The 16309-nt window shown below is 43.4% G+C and overlaps 2 protein-coding genes across 3 annotated transcripts; both read right to left on the bottom strand.

The window, feature by feature from the left end:
• Positions 1-1702: 1702 nt before the first annotated feature.
• Positions 1703-9708, bottom strand: LOC133273796 (acyl-coenzyme A thioesterase 1-like). 2 transcript variants are annotated; one of them, XM_061462351.1, is made up of 4 exons: positions 9580-9708; positions 5722-6453; positions 4259-4461; positions 1703-2884 (listed from the first exon to the last, which is right to left on the bottom strand). In XM_061462351.1, exons 2-4 carry the CDS (start codon positions 6392-6394, stop codon positions 2282-2284), a joined length of 1479 nt encoding a protein of 492 aa, XP_061318335.1. In that variant the 5' UTR covers positions 6395-6453; positions 9580-9708; the 3' UTR covers positions 1703-2281. The 2 variants fall into 2 exon arrangements, with proteins under 2 accessions (XP_061318335.1, XP_061318337.1); XM_061462353.1 differs by lacking the exon at positions 9580-9708 and adding an exon at positions 7430-7562.
• Positions 7413-16130, bottom strand: JMJD7 (jumonji domain containing 7). The gene is made up of 8 exons (XM_061462354.1): positions 16000-16130; positions 15174-15327; positions 13879-14132; positions 13050-13106; positions 12553-12648; positions 10664-10740; positions 9580-9739; positions 7413-8007 (listed from the first exon to the last, which is right to left on the bottom strand). Exons 1-8 carry the CDS (start codon positions 16064-16066, stop codon positions 7919-7921), a joined length of 954 nt encoding a protein of 317 aa, XP_061318338.1. The 5' UTR covers positions 16067-16130; the 3' UTR covers positions 7413-7918.
• Between the last annotated feature and the right edge of the window lie 179 nt (positions 16131-16309).

Genomic DNA, 16309 nt, shown 5'->3' with positions numbered 1-16309 from the left:
AAAGGTCTCACAGTTTGCAAACAGCCTGTGGCCTGCTTCAGGGACACCTAATTTTAATTAATATGTTAGGTGTGCTTCATATAACTTATGTGATATTCACCCAGATTCATAGAGCTGGGCAGTAAGGCTAGAGTTCAGAGACATAGACTCAAGGACATGATTTTTCTCTTCTTTTGCGGGGGAGTCTCCTTTTTGTGTAAAGGCACCACAAGTTGCATCAGAGCAAAGAAGGAAAATCACCTTCCCATATTAAGAAAGAATGCACTGGAAAATTTGCAATCTCTGTTGTTGCCTGATTCCAAATTAGCCAGGGAAATCATCCTGCCCCAAAAGAGCACTGCAAGATGTGCTATTCCCTCATAATAAATTTGCTCATAGCAGCTTACATGAGGAGAGATTGTTTCTGTTTCTTAAGAGACTTGTCAAAAGCTTTTCTCATTCTCATAATAGAAATGCGATGCAAAGTGCTAATCAAAGGGATGACTGACGTAAGCATCAAGCCAAGATCTTTTGGTTCAAGCCAGTTCTTTGATGCTTTATCTGAAGCCCTTTTCAATTACAAGATATTCAATTCAATTTCAATATTACAAGAACAGCTTTCCCATCCAGTTTGTATTAGTGATATCAGCTGCGCTTGATATAGGCTCTTTTTTGCAGCTAAAGATCAAGTATCTTTAGTTAAATAATAGCTTTCACATAGCTCTTGAATAATGTCATCTGTATTGTAGGCCTGGAGAAACCATATAAAGCACCTTGACTCTGTAGGCTGCAATGAGAAGAATTTTTGCCACTATCCTGGAAAAAATGTGATCTTGGCCTCATTTGTCTCATTATCTCTTCAGCAATGAAACATCAAGTAGTCAAAGCCTTCAGCTGAAGAACACGCTTAAGAACAGGCACAAGCACTTTATGGAAGTTAGGCCATTTCCCATTATTTTATATTAGTCTCCCACCATTTTCCAGTTTTTATTTCCTGAAAGCAAGTTTCAAACTTGAGTTTAATTTAAAAAGACCATCTGATTTAAAAAGAATTCCCAGTGCAACCAAGTCAGCTGGCATATTTTCATGTCATATTTGATTCTATGGTTTTCCTGTTTGTATATAGCATGGAGCTGCTCTGCTCAACCAGCTTTTTCAGCCTCTCTTGCCAGATGCCATCCACGTGATAAGAAAGGGCTTTTAACTGGGTAGCAAAACTTTCATTCCAGAGTGACAAAACAAAGAGGTCCCATGTGCTATTGTCATCGATGGATTCACCCTTTAACCTCTAGTTTCAACACTGTTTTCCTTGTACCTGATTGATAAGTGTAACAACATCACAGCTGGTATGAAACCATCACTGACCATATTGTTGATTTACTGATGGAAGTATTTTTCCTTTTACTGGGAATTTCCTATAATGTATTTCTCCAGAAGCCCACTCCACCAGGCTCCTGGGGACTCAGCAGCAACAGTGGCTTTATTCTTTCTCTCCAAAATGGTGACTTTCAACATTCAAAAGCAGGTACTCAGCACATCTGTTTCATCCCCATCTTCAGCACTGTGCAGACCCCTACTGCAAATTCCACCCCTCCTCTTACCAACAGGATGTAAGGACTTCCATATATAAACTCTTCCGCAAGGCAAACGGACAGTTTGTCAGCACACCAGGATTGCTGCCTATGTATTTATAGGCATAAAGACAAAGGCTTCATTCAGATAGTTTCAAATAAACTGTGCATACACACATACACATTGTATTTATTGAGTAATGATATAACCCTGATACATAACCCTGATATGTAACTTATCTGCATCAGCAGGATGTAACAACCAGTGCAACCTGAGTTAGATTCACTTCTGGGTTTTGAGGTAGCAGAAAAAAATAATTATCACTGCACTTCAGAATAAGTCAGGAGAGTGCCTCTTTGCTTAGTTGAGATCAGAACTGCCACAACCCTTTTACTAAGAAATGTGAGGAAATGATATACCACAAGGAAAGGTAAGTGTAATGTGTTGTCTAAGAAAAGATGGTTACAGAGTACAAATGCAACCCACATGATGAGAAGCTGGGCTTTCTCAGGTGATGACAGCACACAGGCAGATCAGATGGTGCCAATCTGCAGTGCAGCTGAGGCCAGAAGACAACTAAAATTCTACTAAAAAAGTGGAAAATTATTTGGGAATGAAAATAGAAGCTATGTAACAGTGGGGGTTAGAGGAAGGCAGGCCAGGAAACTTCAAACAAGTTTCCAAGAGTCAGTGAAATACCAACCCTGCTCAGCATCTTTGACAGCTGCCACTACAGTTTGCTCTTAGGGATGTCTGAGTCCATCAAGTGCTGCCAGAAAAAGGCCTGTATCCTGCGCCATGCATCTTCTTGGGCTCTGGCATGCTCCCTCCACTGCCCTCCCCAGTGCACATACATCCCAAGCACTTTGTGGATTGAAGCCTGGCACAGAGGTAAGTATGGTGGCTCCAAGAGGTGCCCTGCTCCAGGATAGGAGCAAAACTCCACTTCCCGTCCACACTGCTGAAGGCGCTGAACAACATCCTGGCAATAGAGGTCACTTTTCCAGTTCATGTCATCCCGGCCACACAGGAAGAGGAACTTGGCCGAGGACCTCTCCATGGGAATGCGGCAATCCCAAGTTGCTGGGTCCCTGTGATCATCTAGGACATCTGAAAAATCTATTAGGCCAGAATCATCACTGGTCTTCACCCTCCCCAGATTATATGGGTGGGTAGGAATAGTGAAGCCATCTCCCTTCAGGGGAATGAAAGAATTAAAACCGCTTCCAGATATGCTGACAACTGCCTTGATGCCAGGTAGAAATGTGGCCATGGAAAGGGCTAGATCGGCTCCTTTAGACAAGCCCAAAACGCCAATTCCCGTATCTTTCACCTGAAACATAGTTATGAAAACAACCATTATCAACTACTCCTCATTTCCTGGGCTGACAGGTCTCCAGTTCTGCTTCCTCACCCCTTATCCGACTAACACCACCCATATTTTAGCCCTCCCCTCTCTCTATCATCTTATATCACTCCCATATCTATCCCTTTGCTAAGGCTCCACAAGAGTGACTTTGAATTCAAAACTCTTCAACATTTCTCCTCCTGTTGACCTCTGTAGACAAAGCCTCTTTGCTTCCTCCACATTTCTGGCTGCACACTTGTATTTTCTACTGCTCCTGCCTCCGACCCCTGTTGATCTTCTCTCCTCAGGTCCCCTTTGCAAAAACACTTTCTCATGGGTTTACTTGCATTATTTTCTTCCATGCTATTGTTTTTTTATACTCTCCTAGAGCTGACCTGTTATCTTCTGTTTTGTCTTGGAACCAAAAGGTTCATCACACCTGAGGCTGAGTAAGCCATATAACTATTTAAATCAACTTATTTCTAGTGAAAGCTCTTCACACTAGATTCAGTTTATGTGTGTCTTGTAAGATAACTCTGGGAGTTTCAGAGTTCTATGAGGAACAAGACAAACAAGCAAGGCTGAATTCTGCTCTCACACTGGCTACATTCCTGGTGTCCATATGCTAGAAAATAAATAACATTGTGGAATGAATACCGCATTAAGTAGCATTCCATTCAGTTTAAATGCTACTTGACTTCTCTTGGTCTCTGTTGGCTTAAGTGGGATGCTATAAAAGCATCTTTCTCATCCCACATGCTTGTCTTAATACAGCCCCAGCTTTTTAAGACATGGCACGTTCCCCAGTGCTACAACTGTAAGGGATTCTGTTGTTAAAGTGATTTAATATTGTCTTGCGAAACTTACTCAGAATCAATAGCCTGTAACATCTCAGAAATAGTAAAAAAAACAAACAAACAAACAATGGATTTTTTTCCCTCTAAAATCTTAACAGATGTAAAAGGAGGGAAAAAAAATAAGATTCCCTGCTTAAGCATGAAGTTTTATGTAAACTGAAAGTCTTTTATGACCTTTATGAAGTTTTATATAAATTTAAAGACCATAAAACATAAAAAATCTTCAGAATTTTTAAGTAAACCTTAAGTTTTATCCTTCTACTGCCTTGATTTAACTTTACACTAAGACTGGTTTGCACAATGATCTGATGGTTACAACACACTGCAAAACCAGCTATTCAACTACTTAAGGTTTTCATCTCTCAGATCATGCTGTCATTCAGACAACGCTGTCTCCTTATAGCATCTTAGATACTTAAGTGCATTTAGTGGCATAGAGCATTCCAATTAGAAAACCAGAAAATAGTTTTCTACAGGAAGATTACCATCATTAGTCTCTTACCTGCTGCTGCTTCCGCAAAAAGTTCATAGCTTCCTCAAAATAGCTCATTTCAAGAACCTCTGGCACAGCAGGAAGATCTTCAAAGGCCATGTAAGCAAGAGCCAGAGTCACGAAACCTCTGCTAGCCAGGAGACTTGCTCTGTATTCAACAAGACCTCCTCCTGATCCATACAAATCGATAAGTCCAGGGAATGGACCAGGTCCTGCAATGAAAGGCATGTATATATATAATCAAAAAGTTTCTACAGTCATTCCTTCAGTAGTGCCCCCTCAGCACATATCAGGACAGTAGATACCAGAAGGAAAGCATCCTCTGAAACTTTCCACAGGATGTCATTCTCAGGCACACTCGCAAATACTGTAAGGACACCAATTCAGGTATTTCTTCTCTCTCTTAGGAATTCACTATAGGAAGTTCACATTGGGCATCCTTCTTCCACCATGAATATCAGTGGACATTGGCCTAGATGTTCTCAGGCCATTGGAGACTGATGAACAAACAGCTTATTCAGAAGCTGTGCTGGCAGGTTTTCCTGGGGGGGAACACTTGGGTTATGAAATGCACCACAAATGCCAGCACTGGCTTATGCCAACTCGGGCTTTAGTGTCATGTGGGTAACTACCCCTGAGCTTCCCAGTTCTCCTCCTGCAGCCATAGGAATTTCTTTTCCTGCTGCTGCTCTGCCCATTCTTATACCTAGACTTCCCCTACAAGATTTGGTGTCACAGCAGCTGCCAGGGGAATTTTTATTTGTTACATAGCAAGATATTCTCGTTTAAGTACTGCTCAAGGAGCATCAAGAGTTCAAGGCTCAGAGTAGCTTTATACAGGATCCAGTTTCAGCACTGTCTCTGTACAGAGCTGTGAAATATGGCACCTGTTTAATTAAAGACCTTGCTTTTCCCCATGTGTCTCCTATCTTCCTAAGTATCCCATGTGGTCAAGCTGCTCAACAAGGTAGACGTCTGCCTTTTCCTTAGCCAAAGAGAGAGACAGAGAGGTAAGACTAAAGCCTGCAGGAAGATCCATTGCAGCTGCTGGAGCAGCCTAGGCTGGCTGCATCTCAAGTCCAGTGCTCCCACCATGCCTCCTGATTCCTCACTCCACAGCCAGGGCTGTCACGCTTCACAGCTCTGCTGAAGACCAGGGGCCTCTTTGCCCTGTCAGCTAAACAGAGGAGCTAAGAAATAAACACTCTTCCCCAGAGCTCTCACAGCAGAAGAGGTCCTGACCCCTCAGCCAGGAGACACCTCGTGTTACCAGTGCTGCCATCCCTGCATCCTTGCCTGCCTGGGCAACAACCGCTTTTCCCTCTGTGTGAGGATCCAAGCAGCTGGACGAGGTGCAGGTTGAGGGGAACCTTGAGCTGAGGCTTTGCTCTGGGTTGCTGAGCACATCCAGGAGCCACGGAGCACAGCATGTGGTGTCACACCTGGAAAACCAGAACGGTATTAAAACTCACCAGCAGGGAGGAAGAGGGTTGCTTTCAGACGGCCTTCTCTGACTGGAATCCTCTTCACACCCTCTCCTAAAAACCATCGTTCATTGATGCATTTTCCCAGCAAGCAGCTCATGTCCCCGTGGCCCTCATACACTTCCAAGTCCACACAGTAAGGGGTCAGCACATTCCTCTTTGCCAGCCGTTTATGGGGCACTTTAGACTGCAGAGACCACAGCAGCCCCATCGGCTCCACTCCTGAATAGCTCCCCCCCAGCGATGGGGAGCGGCTGAGGTCCAGCTCTCCGTTGCTCCCTGCTCTGTAGCGAGCGTGAGCTTGGAACAGCTCCCCGCTCTCATCCAGCAGGCTGGCTCGGAGGGTGACCTCCTGCTGCGGCAGCAGACCTGCCACACGGATCTGCACGGGGTCATCGAACAGACACTTGCGGGAAGGCAGAACCATCACCCTCACCGCCATCCCAGCGCTGCTGGGGAAGAGGAGCTGCGCTTGGCTGGGGAGAGACACTGGCTGCGCGGAATAGGATCCTCGCGAGTCAAGTCGCCTGTCGCTCCTCAGGCTTAAAATCCCTGCCAAAGTCCAGGAGGCACCACCGTGACGTGAGAGCTTCCTCCAGCCGGCAAGCACGGGCTGCCGGGAGACGTAGTTCAGAGCACGCCTTCCTCCAGGCGCTGCCATCGGGAGCGGCACACCACCACCGTCCACTTGAACAGGCACAGGCTGTCATTTGTTCCTTACTTTTGATTAGAGAGACACTAAATTAAATTAAACGCTAAATTAAAAAACCCAAAGTGATAAAATGAGATATTCAAATCGCTCTTCCTCCCACGGTGGGAAAGTCCGGATTCCACTGCAGAACTGGCTCGGGCACCTGTGCCCAGTGAGCCCAAATAAAATGGAAAGCCTGAAGCAATGCAATATCTTAATGCAGCTGTGAAACAAAGCCTGCACTTAATGCCTCTGGAGTTTTCAGCAATTTTTGGACAAGCACCACAAGACAAAAGGATGCTTTAAGCTTTATGTTACTTTAAAAACAAAGGAAACAGACAAAGTAAAACAATTATATATTTTCACAATAATCAATTTGTCTAAAGGTTATCTGCATTGTCTTAATTAATACATGGAAAACAAATTTCTCCCTACATCACCAATGTACGGAAGAACTGTTTGAAGATCTGATGATAAATACCATCTTTTGGGTTTCATAAATGACAATACTACATTTTTTTAGTGTTTGGGTATTTAACAGCCTCCTAGTCCTATCCTGCAGGTCTCAGACACATGACTAGTCTCATCCCATTATGTGGAAACACAAATGAGACTTAAGGCTGCAGAAATGGGCCCCTGATTCACACAACTCACCTCACCAAGCATTAGGCAGCAATTAATGGCAAAAGATTAAACAATGAGCCTACAAGCTGCAGAACCATTATGCCAGGAGACCACAGGTGATGTACACATTGACTGTAAACCTGGCAAACAACTCTAAAATCACGACTCAGGATGCTACTTGACTTCTCTTGATGTAAGAGAATGTGGCTACATTTAAATGTAACAGTGGAAAGAAACTAAAACCAGCAATAAAAACGTGTAGCTGAAGAAAGAAAATAGCCAGCATTCACTTGCACACGTCCTCCTGGGTGTCCTCCAGCCACCACATCATTAGAAAAGAGAAAATAAGAAATTACCACAGAAATAAGATTTTAAGATGACCTTTTATTCTAGGAGTTGTAATTTCTCACCATCAAAACATCACAGCCACCACTTAGTGAACTACAACTGGACAGGACTTCCGTCTTAAGTAGAATGCACGGGTTGGAGTGATGCAGCCTGATGGTGATAGAGCTGATTCTTCTTTGTCCACTTGTGTTGTTATGAAAATAATCCGTAGAGCTGAACAGTCATGGCTTCAGTGTTGGGATTCCCAAACCCTGGCTTGCCTCCCTTCAAATTTTATTTCTCTCACCACCACTGAGGCAACATGCAAAGACCTCAAAATGCTATTGTCAAACCTTAAAGCCAAAAAAATCTGGCCAGTTGATCTGGTCTCTGAAATCAAGCAAAATAGCCATCTGCTTGACAGACATTGTGGAAGGCAATTTAATGTTCAGTTCTTTTCCCTTTAATCACATTTGTACTCCAGTCACAGATGCTGATGATTGTATCACAGCAGAGATCACAAGCGCAAGTTTCCCACCTCTGCTATAGCCCTTTCACAGTTTTCGTGAGACAGTCTAGTAGCTGATAGTAGCTGTACTTTAGGTCATATTCCATGTCATACCAGTAATTCACTGAGGAGACAAGAAAAAGGAGAAATGTTTCTAAGGCTCGAACGTAATGCTTTACAAATGTGTTCACAGGCTGGTTTACACAGTTCAGTTAGCACAGGCTTTTCATGACTGATTGAACATTGAAATGAGCCAATCTTTGACTACAGCCAAAAATAACATAAGCAAATATTAGGGGTCTTTAATACTGGCAATGCAACTCTGTCTTAACCCCAACTAGCTCAACTTCAGACTTTACTGGGGATTCCTTTGAGCAGAAGCTGGCAGAACGTTCAGAAACAGAAAATGTATGCTTCTATTTAGATCAAAAATACCAAATACACTGAAAAGTTTAATATCTGGATGGGAACCTCTCTTCCCCTGAGTGTGTAAAAGATGGGAAATTCACCACTAATTCACAATGGTCATCAACTGGACAGTGCTTTAATTCTGTTTCTCATTCTAATTTGGATGTATGTCTCCCAGAAAAAACTAATTCAAGCAGTATAATATGTACCAGTGCCTTTTGGAGGAGAATATACTCTAGCTTCAGACATTCACTGGATCAGACCCAGAGAATACTGGCTTTTCAAATGTATACAAACTGTAGTGCAGTTAACACACTAAAGGCCAAATAATGTCAACTCTTTGGCATTTCTGCTAGACAGACAAAAAAAAAGAGTGGCTGAAACAACTCTGCTTTTCTCTGAAAGTCTTTAAGGACTGATGCAGCACTACTGGAAAAAAGAGAATCAGAAATACTGCTTTAGTGATAGCTTGCCTTTTTATCACAGTATCACAAATACGGTGTTCAAAATATTCTTCCTGGCCAGACAGGATTATTCCAGACAAAGGACAGCAAAAAACTCTTCCTCAAACCTTGCAAAACTTACAGAACCTAATGATCATACTCTCTCCACCATCCCCACCCCTCCATCTGCACCAAATGAGCAGTGCTTCAAGTTCTGGGAATCTCTTCGGGAAGAAATAAAAAAAGGTAGTGAGGGATGATAATAAATCCTATGAAGAGATTATAAGACTTTTGATAAGTGCAGGGAGTAGTAACACAAGCACAGGCTTATTAGCAAGGTAAGAGACTTGGTTAAAGCAGATTCCAGCTCACATGACATCTTCTATGTTGTTTCTACATCCATGCCTAAAACTCATACACTTTCTGGTTTCATTTTCTTCCCCCAGGTCCTGTTTTGCTGGTGTGATAATGGCACAAACAACATGCAATTTCTTTGTGAAAGGTATGTAGATGAGCAATTTGCAGTTGGCAGGCTAGGCAGACAAACTGCTTAGCTCCATGTCATAAATAGAAACTGGATCATGATCACTGAATTAGCTACCCTTCTCCAGACTTGGCAACTAGAAAGGCTTTTTACTTCTGCTATATCCCTCACCAACAATACTATGAATTATAAGCAGGACTGCAAGGAGGTAGCCCCAGGGCATCTGCCATCTGTTGTTTCCTCCTGAGGAGAGGTAGATGACCTTAAAGAGACCTTTGGGCCCAGTTACTCTTGCTGTGGGATATCTAGGTGCATACCCACCACAGTTCAGAAAGGTATCTGGACATACTGTGTATTTTACCTGCTATACAGCCATGTGATTGCCGAACATGATGGAACCAGAGAGAAGGCAGGTATAACATCTCACCAGCTCTCACTGTACACTGCAAAGGTTTTGCCTGAGCATATTCTGGATATTGTTTCAGATTTGGGTTCAAGGGGTCCAGGGGGATCCAAGGCACCTAAAAGCAAAAGAGTAGGTACACGGTACTGACCCTGGCGAAAATTTCCAGCAAGCTTCCAGAAAAGCAACTGATAACCAAACTTAGTAGGTTACAAAACCTGTATTTTCCCTAGTAAAATACATACAGCTAGGACACATACAACTGGGAGCAGGTTAAGGATATAAAAATTTGCATCCTTTGGCACCTCCTTCAGTGAAGCATTTCTAACTGAGAAAAAGGTGCTAAATGCCATGAAATTTCAGTCTTTGCATACTTTCAAAACACCCCCAGCCCCTTATATCACTTGGTGCTCCTGCATTTAGTACTTGAGTACTTCATGTGGAACCCTCCTTTTAGACATTCCTTTCTTCTAAAGAGGTAAATGGGGAGAGATTAGATACAAAAGGCTACCAAATTTCTGTAAAATGCCTGCAGAGTTTCTGTAAAGTTAACAAGTTCTGTAAAATATATATAGATCAATATATATTTGATCTATATGTTTTAATCAAATAAATATTGCTCCCAGCAAGAAAAAACAATTTATTAATTTAGACAGATATGTTGTATTGGTGATGTTGCTGTAGAGCAAAATCTAGCCCTGAGTAGAGGGCAAATAGAGCATGAATGCAGAGGAGTCTACTGCAGTCTTAATGACATAAATTCCTTTATTGTTGATTCATTTAAAAGTCCTTTATTGGATCTATTTAAGTTTGGTGCAGTGAAGACAGTTTTTGATATCAATTGTTTCAGGTGTGCAGTAAATTTTTTTCTGGAAGCTGGGTATCCTTTGCAAATAGTAAAACACCAGTGAAATACCTAGGCATTCTCCTTGCAGCAATCAAAGATTTCTAAATATCAATTAAAACCCTCCATTTGAGGTCTCAGCAGTGCCCCAAACTGTCTTTACTTGTGTAATGACTGTGTTCTTTATATACTTTTTACCTTATCTGCACTCTTCTCATCTACAATTTCAAATGAGCCATCTTCTGATACGTGGTAGGTTGCTGGCTGATAGAGCTCTGGAACCACAGAAAGAAATAAATGACACAACTCAAGAGTAGTACTCAGAGAAACTAATGGCAAGCTATGGCACACTTTCACCAAGTAAAAGAAAATTAAGACAAAACCATTTTCAACTTGCTGTCCTCACTGTCCTTGCCTTTGTCCATTCAAATTTAACCCATTTTTTAAGTCAGTCTGAATTCCTAATTGCCTTCCCATTTGGAATTCCAGCCTTCTTTCTTCACAGGAATTACTCTCCTCAAAACCATTTTACTCCTGGTCCTATTTTGTTACAGTAACTGCCTCGTTTCTCTTTCAGAAGTCATAAATACATCCCTGACTTATGCATTGTACTGCATTCTGGTGTTTCTTCTTAGGTCAGTCTAGCAAGATAGCACTCACAAGAATTAGTGCCTTGTGGCCAGCCTTTCACTTCTAATCTGACAGGGCTCATTAGCTCTTCTGGTACTGCAGGCTGCTTTTATATCATTGCTCCAGCATATGTGCCTTTCTAAGCCTTCCACTGAGAGTTTCTCTCTAAAAACATGAAATTGCCTTTTTACTATTACTGAGAGTTTCTCTCCAAACAGATGGAGTTTTTTATTATACACTATAAATGTAAGCATTATCTCTGTTCTATGCTTTAATGATAACTTGTTTCTCAAAATATGACTCATACGACATACATGTACTTCATACATTCATGTACATATGACACCACCTCTCCTATGAAGAAAGGCTGAGACAGATGGGGTTGTTCAGCCTCAAAAAGACTCTGGGGAAACCTTATTGTGGCCTTTCAATATATAAAGGGGGCTCATAAGGAAAAGACTTTTTACCAAGGCCTGTAGTGGCAGGACAAGAGACAATGGTTTCAAACTGAGAGAGGCCAGGGTTAGATTGCATAAAGGAGGACATTTTTTACAATGAGGGTCATGAGGCGCTGGCACAGGTTGCCCAGAGAAGTTGTGGATGCCCCATCCCTGGCAGTGTTCAAGGTCAGGCTGGATGGAGCCTCAAGTAACCTGGTCTAGAGAACGGGAGGGGAGATGGAACTGGATGATCTTCAAGGTCCTTTCCAACCCAAATCACTCTATGATTCTATGATTTCAAGGTTGCAAACAAAATAAAACCAGCATAAAAAAAATACTGCAGCAGCACATGTATCTAGGCAAAATTACGTTAGTGTCATATAGCACTCTGCATTCACTTAATCTGATGGTTTGAAAATCCAGGAATGGGAAGATAAAGTCTTATTTTATGAGGCATAAAGTTAAGCTGTCCATCTTCTAGATGATACTGCAACATAACAAATTATTCTACTACTGTGCACATAGGAAAGAAACATAAACAGAAAACAGGCACTGTGAAGTACTGCTGCCATAAAAATCTCTTTTTTCGTTTCTCTAGTTTTCAGAGATTCAGTTGTAACTTAAATATTTCATTAAATTACAACTTATCTTTCAGCTTCCTGCTTTTTTTCCTAGAGAAGAGAATGAGCAGGCAGGACCCAAAGCTGTTGAACATCAAAGACGGTATGCTATAATACTGACAAGGTACTTAATAATTTAAACATTCTAAAGCTGAAGAGACTGCCATGGGTATCAACGAACCTATTACTTCACAGGACTGGAAAACCTGACCTCAGAATAATGCTTACGTGACAAACTACCTGCAGCACGAAATAAAAGAGATTTATTTTCACACTAGAAAGCATAACACTGCATAAACATCACAATGTTATCCATGCTTCTTTTTTTTTGTATCTTTCAACATCTTAGTCTCCTCGTTTCCAACCTCCAGACGTAACTGCACAGTAAATTATGTACCATATGGGATGAAGGGACGGTCACTTGGTGGATGCAGTAGAAAATATTTCTCTCCAGATATCACACAGTACAAGTTCTCATAATGATCTTTATGTACTAGGATTGAGAGAAAAACAAAAAGAGAGATGTGGAGAAAGAGAGAAAAATCAGAATTACTTCCTTCTCTACACCAGAAATTATAGCAAACAAAGTGCCAGCTTCTCCTCTTACTATCAGGCTGCTCCCTCCTCTTGCTACCAGTGGGAGTGGAAATTAACATAATGTTGTAGCAAATGTATTCAACAAAGCAAATCCTCAGTGCCTTGCATGACACAATGCCAGGTAGAGGCACCCAGAGACAGAGCAGCAGAGGCTGCAGAAGTGCAGAAGAAAGGAAGAGTGTTGAACTGCCTTGTAAGAAAAAACACACAGTCCTACTGAGCCACCAACCCAAAATGAGCCCATTTAAACCCACACTGAAAGCACTCAGAAGACTTAGAATGCCAGACAATACATACAAGAGGTCACAGCAGCCGATTCCCCGAGCCAGAAATTCACAGCATCAGGCTTCTTCCCTGTATGGTTAGGGAATAGAGAAATGCTGTCAGCAAAAAAAAGAAAGAATTTGAAATGTCATGTTTAAAAGTGTTTTTTAAATAACTTTCTGCCAAATACTGTCCTTTAACTTCCTTCATAATTATGCCTGGTTTCATTGCAAAGAGCATTCTGTGAGCAACTGCAGCTTCCTTCTACACTGGAAGCCACTGTAGCGCCAATCACACTTCATGACATCGTACTATCCATCCCAAAACTGATGGTTGCAACCCTTTGCTTCCGCATTCTGAATCCGTAAGACTCGGCTCACAGAGAAATTGCACACAGTTGCAAAAAGAAGATGAGATCATGGTAAATTGTTTTCCCTGACATTTTAAAGCCATGCTGCAAAATAGAAACCAACTGAAGCAGAACAGGGCTTCACTAGAGACAAACATCTGTAATTTTGCACAGGGGGTAGGGCTGTGTGTTGTTTCAATCCTTTGTTATGCTACTTTCAGTAGCAATAGCATGAATCTGAGTAGAAACATGACTCTACATCAGAGAAAAGCCTCTCTATGAAAAGAAGTGCTATTTGGCAATATCACAACATGGTTTCAGTTCCAATACACAACTCAGATACTGATTCTAGAGTAATCCAAACCCAATATGTGGATCACTCTGTCTTCTACTTTCTAAGGGGATGAAACCAAACTGAGCTGTGGCATCCAGAAGAACAAGCATTCACCATGCACATAATTGTTTTAAAGCTCCACCCAAAGTATTTACAGAATACAGGAGAAATAAGGTTACCAAGTGCCTCACTCATCCATGGTATGTCAGGCTGCACATCACAGACCAGTTCAGGGAACTCCTCGGTGAGGTTTGAACACTGCTTCTGCACATAGAATACGTTGGGAGAGGTCACTTTCTTCTCCACAATGTCCAAAAAGTCTGCAAAAGGCATTTGGCGCTCCTCTGGCATGACAAAGCGGTCCTGAAACACGGCATCTGCATAACCATTTGGTGTTACTGCCACACTCACTACCTTGGGACCTACTACCTCCCTGCAAAACAAATCAAAGGTTTGCAGCCAGACCTACACTTGGCCCATCTATTGGACACCGGTTACTTTACAAACAACACATTACATGGGCAGCAAAAACAAGAAGCCTTTTTTACTGTCTGGCAAGGACTCTGGGGTTCTGCTCCAACTGCTCCCTGCAGTCAAGGGAGTATTGGAGTCAAGGGAGCTCCCTGGAGTGAAGAGTACTTCAGCCTCTCTTATTCCTCTCCTAACAAGCAAGTTCACAAAGGAGCTCCTTCTTCCTCATCTTCAGCAACCCTATCTAGTTGAAGATGCTCCTGCTCATTGCAGGGGTGTTGGACTAGATGAGCTTCGAAGGTCCCTTCCATCCCAAACTGTTTTATGATGATTCCATGATTCCTCCATGCAGGCAGAGGGCCCTCTGCAGCCACTTCTTTTAACAAATCATGGCAGAGCTTGATAGTCTTGGGACCACTCAACCCAGCCAAATCCAGGTGGCCACATCAAAAGCAATCGAGGAAGAAGATGTGGACATAGACTGATAGATACACACATCATGAGGCTAACAGCCCTTAGTTCTGTAAGAGATTTAGCTTTAAATTCACAGATTCAGGTTTAACCATAAATCCCCTTTAAAGAACTTTTCTTTCAAAAATTCAGTTATTGTTAAAAGTCTCATTGTTCTGTTTTGGTTTCTGATTTTTAAACAATTAGTACTCAGTCAAAACCGAGTCAGTCTCTTCTTCTATTCTACCACTAACACCCCACTCCAACTGGGGGGCTACAGGCTGGATGGGTTTCAATAGCTGTATTGCTTGTTTCAATAGTGTATTGCTGCACAGTGAGAAACCCATGCTTCTGCCTGCATGGGAGCTGGTCAGGACACGGTGTCTGCAGGAAGAAATTTACACAAGTTGGGCAAGGCTGAATACATTCATACATAGAAGCAGCACAGAGGAATCTGAGCTAATCTTATATGTAAAAGTGAAGATCAACCAAGGGCCTCCTACTGAGGTCAACCGAAGCTGGCCACGAGTGCTACTCCAAGGCTCATTCATACCTGAGGTACACTGAGGTCCATTTCTGCAGGGCCGGCCAGTGGCTGATGGCATTCTGAATTATACAAGGCTTATTCGGACTCACCCATTCCCGATAAAACTCCAGCGGGGACGGAGGCCCATCAAGATAGGGTATGGACTCTGTCCACCCCAGCTCTGCGCAGGCAAACGACAAAGAGCTTTAGAGATCCTTAGAGAAGCATCCTTAGAGAAGCACCTCCTGCAAGCACACTAACAGGCTTCAAACCCCACACCACAGGCGCTCCGCTCAAAGCAAGCCATGTCCTCTCAGCCCCAGAAACTGCTGTTAAAACCCAAAAGTCTTTAGGGAGGGTTTCAGGCCAGGCAGGTACACCAGGCTACCGCTCTGCTACTCTTCTGCCGTCAGGCACAGCTCATCCACAGGCAGCCATGCTGTGGGCTGACCGGAGAGCGGGCATGATATATAAGTATGTCCTTCACAGGACATGTTACAGGAGATGCACGTCTGACACAGACAATACCACAGGAGGGTATTTGGAAGCTGCGACAGTGTGCTGTTTTGCTGTTTCATACACAGGAAATTAACCCGAAAGGCCTCTTTTCTCGAGTTTAGCTTCCTTTCGCGGCAGCCTTTCTGCTGCTTCTTCACCTCAGGAACATTCGGCCGAGAGCAGAGCAGGGCCGCGGCTGCTCCAGTTCAGCCCATGCCGTCTCCGAGGCACCCGAGGATCGCCAAGGAGGCGGCAGGGCCCAGCCCGGGCCCCACCGCTGCCTCTCGGCCGTTCCCCACCGCCTCCATCCCGCACCCCGGGCCCCCTCCCGCTCCCCGCCCGGCCCAGCGCTCACCGCGGGCCTCCCGCGGGAAGGCGGCCAGGCAGCCCCTGACGGCCCGCAGCGCCGCGGCCTCCGCCATGCCGCTGGGCCCCGGGGCGGAGCGACAGGCCGCGGAGGAGGAGGAGCTGCCACCGCCTCCTCCTTCCTTCTCCTTCTTTCCCTCGGTTCCTCCCTTCTCCGAAGCACTCCCAGGGCGCTGTAGGTCGCGCAGCAAAACCGCATCTCGGTAACAAAGGGTCACATTTTATTGAAACGTTTTAAGACGGGGAGTACAAATGAATACAGAGTTAAAAACAGCCCCCGGGGGAGCCTCACAGTGCAA

Source organism: Pezoporus flaviventris, unplaced genomic scaffold, assembly GCF_033815535.1.
Source record: "Pezoporus flaviventris isolate CSIRO_AGI_PZ_B2104156 unplaced genomic scaffold, CSIRO_AGI_Pfla_v1 ptg000035l, whole genome shotgun sequence".
NCBI classification, from domain to species: Eukaryota; Metazoa; Chordata; class Aves; order Psittaciformes; family Psittacidae; genus Pezoporus; species Pezoporus flaviventris.
The sequence above is the reverse complement of the archived record's forward strand: the minus strand, read 5'-3'. Positions and strand labels throughout refer to the sequence as shown.

Coding starts and splice junctions, on each gene's coding strand:
- LOC133273796 (XM_061462351.1), bottom strand. CDS start 6,394: ATGGCAGCGCCTGGAGGAAGGCGTGCTCTGAACTACGTCTCCCGGCAG. Junction 4,462..5,721: donor AACCCTCTTCCTCCCTGCTG/GTGAGTTTTAAT, acceptor CTTTCATTGCAG/GACCTGGTCCATTCCCTGGA. Junction 2,885..4,258: donor TTTTGCGGAAGCAGCAGCAG/GTAAGAGACTAA, acceptor ACTATGTTTCAG/GTGAAAGATACGGGAATTGG.
- JMJD7 (XM_061462354.1), bottom strand. CDS start 16,066: ATGGCGGAGGCCGCGGCGCTGCGGGCCGTCAGGGGCTGCCTGGCCGCC. Junction 12,649..13,049: donor ATCGGCTGCTGTGACCTCTT/GTATGTATTGTC, acceptor TCTCAATCCTAG/TACATAAAGATCATTATGAG. Junction 9,740..10,663: donor ATGAGAAGAGTGCAGATAAG/GTAAAAAGTATA, acceptor TTTTGCTTTTAG/GTGCCTTGGATCCCCCTGGA.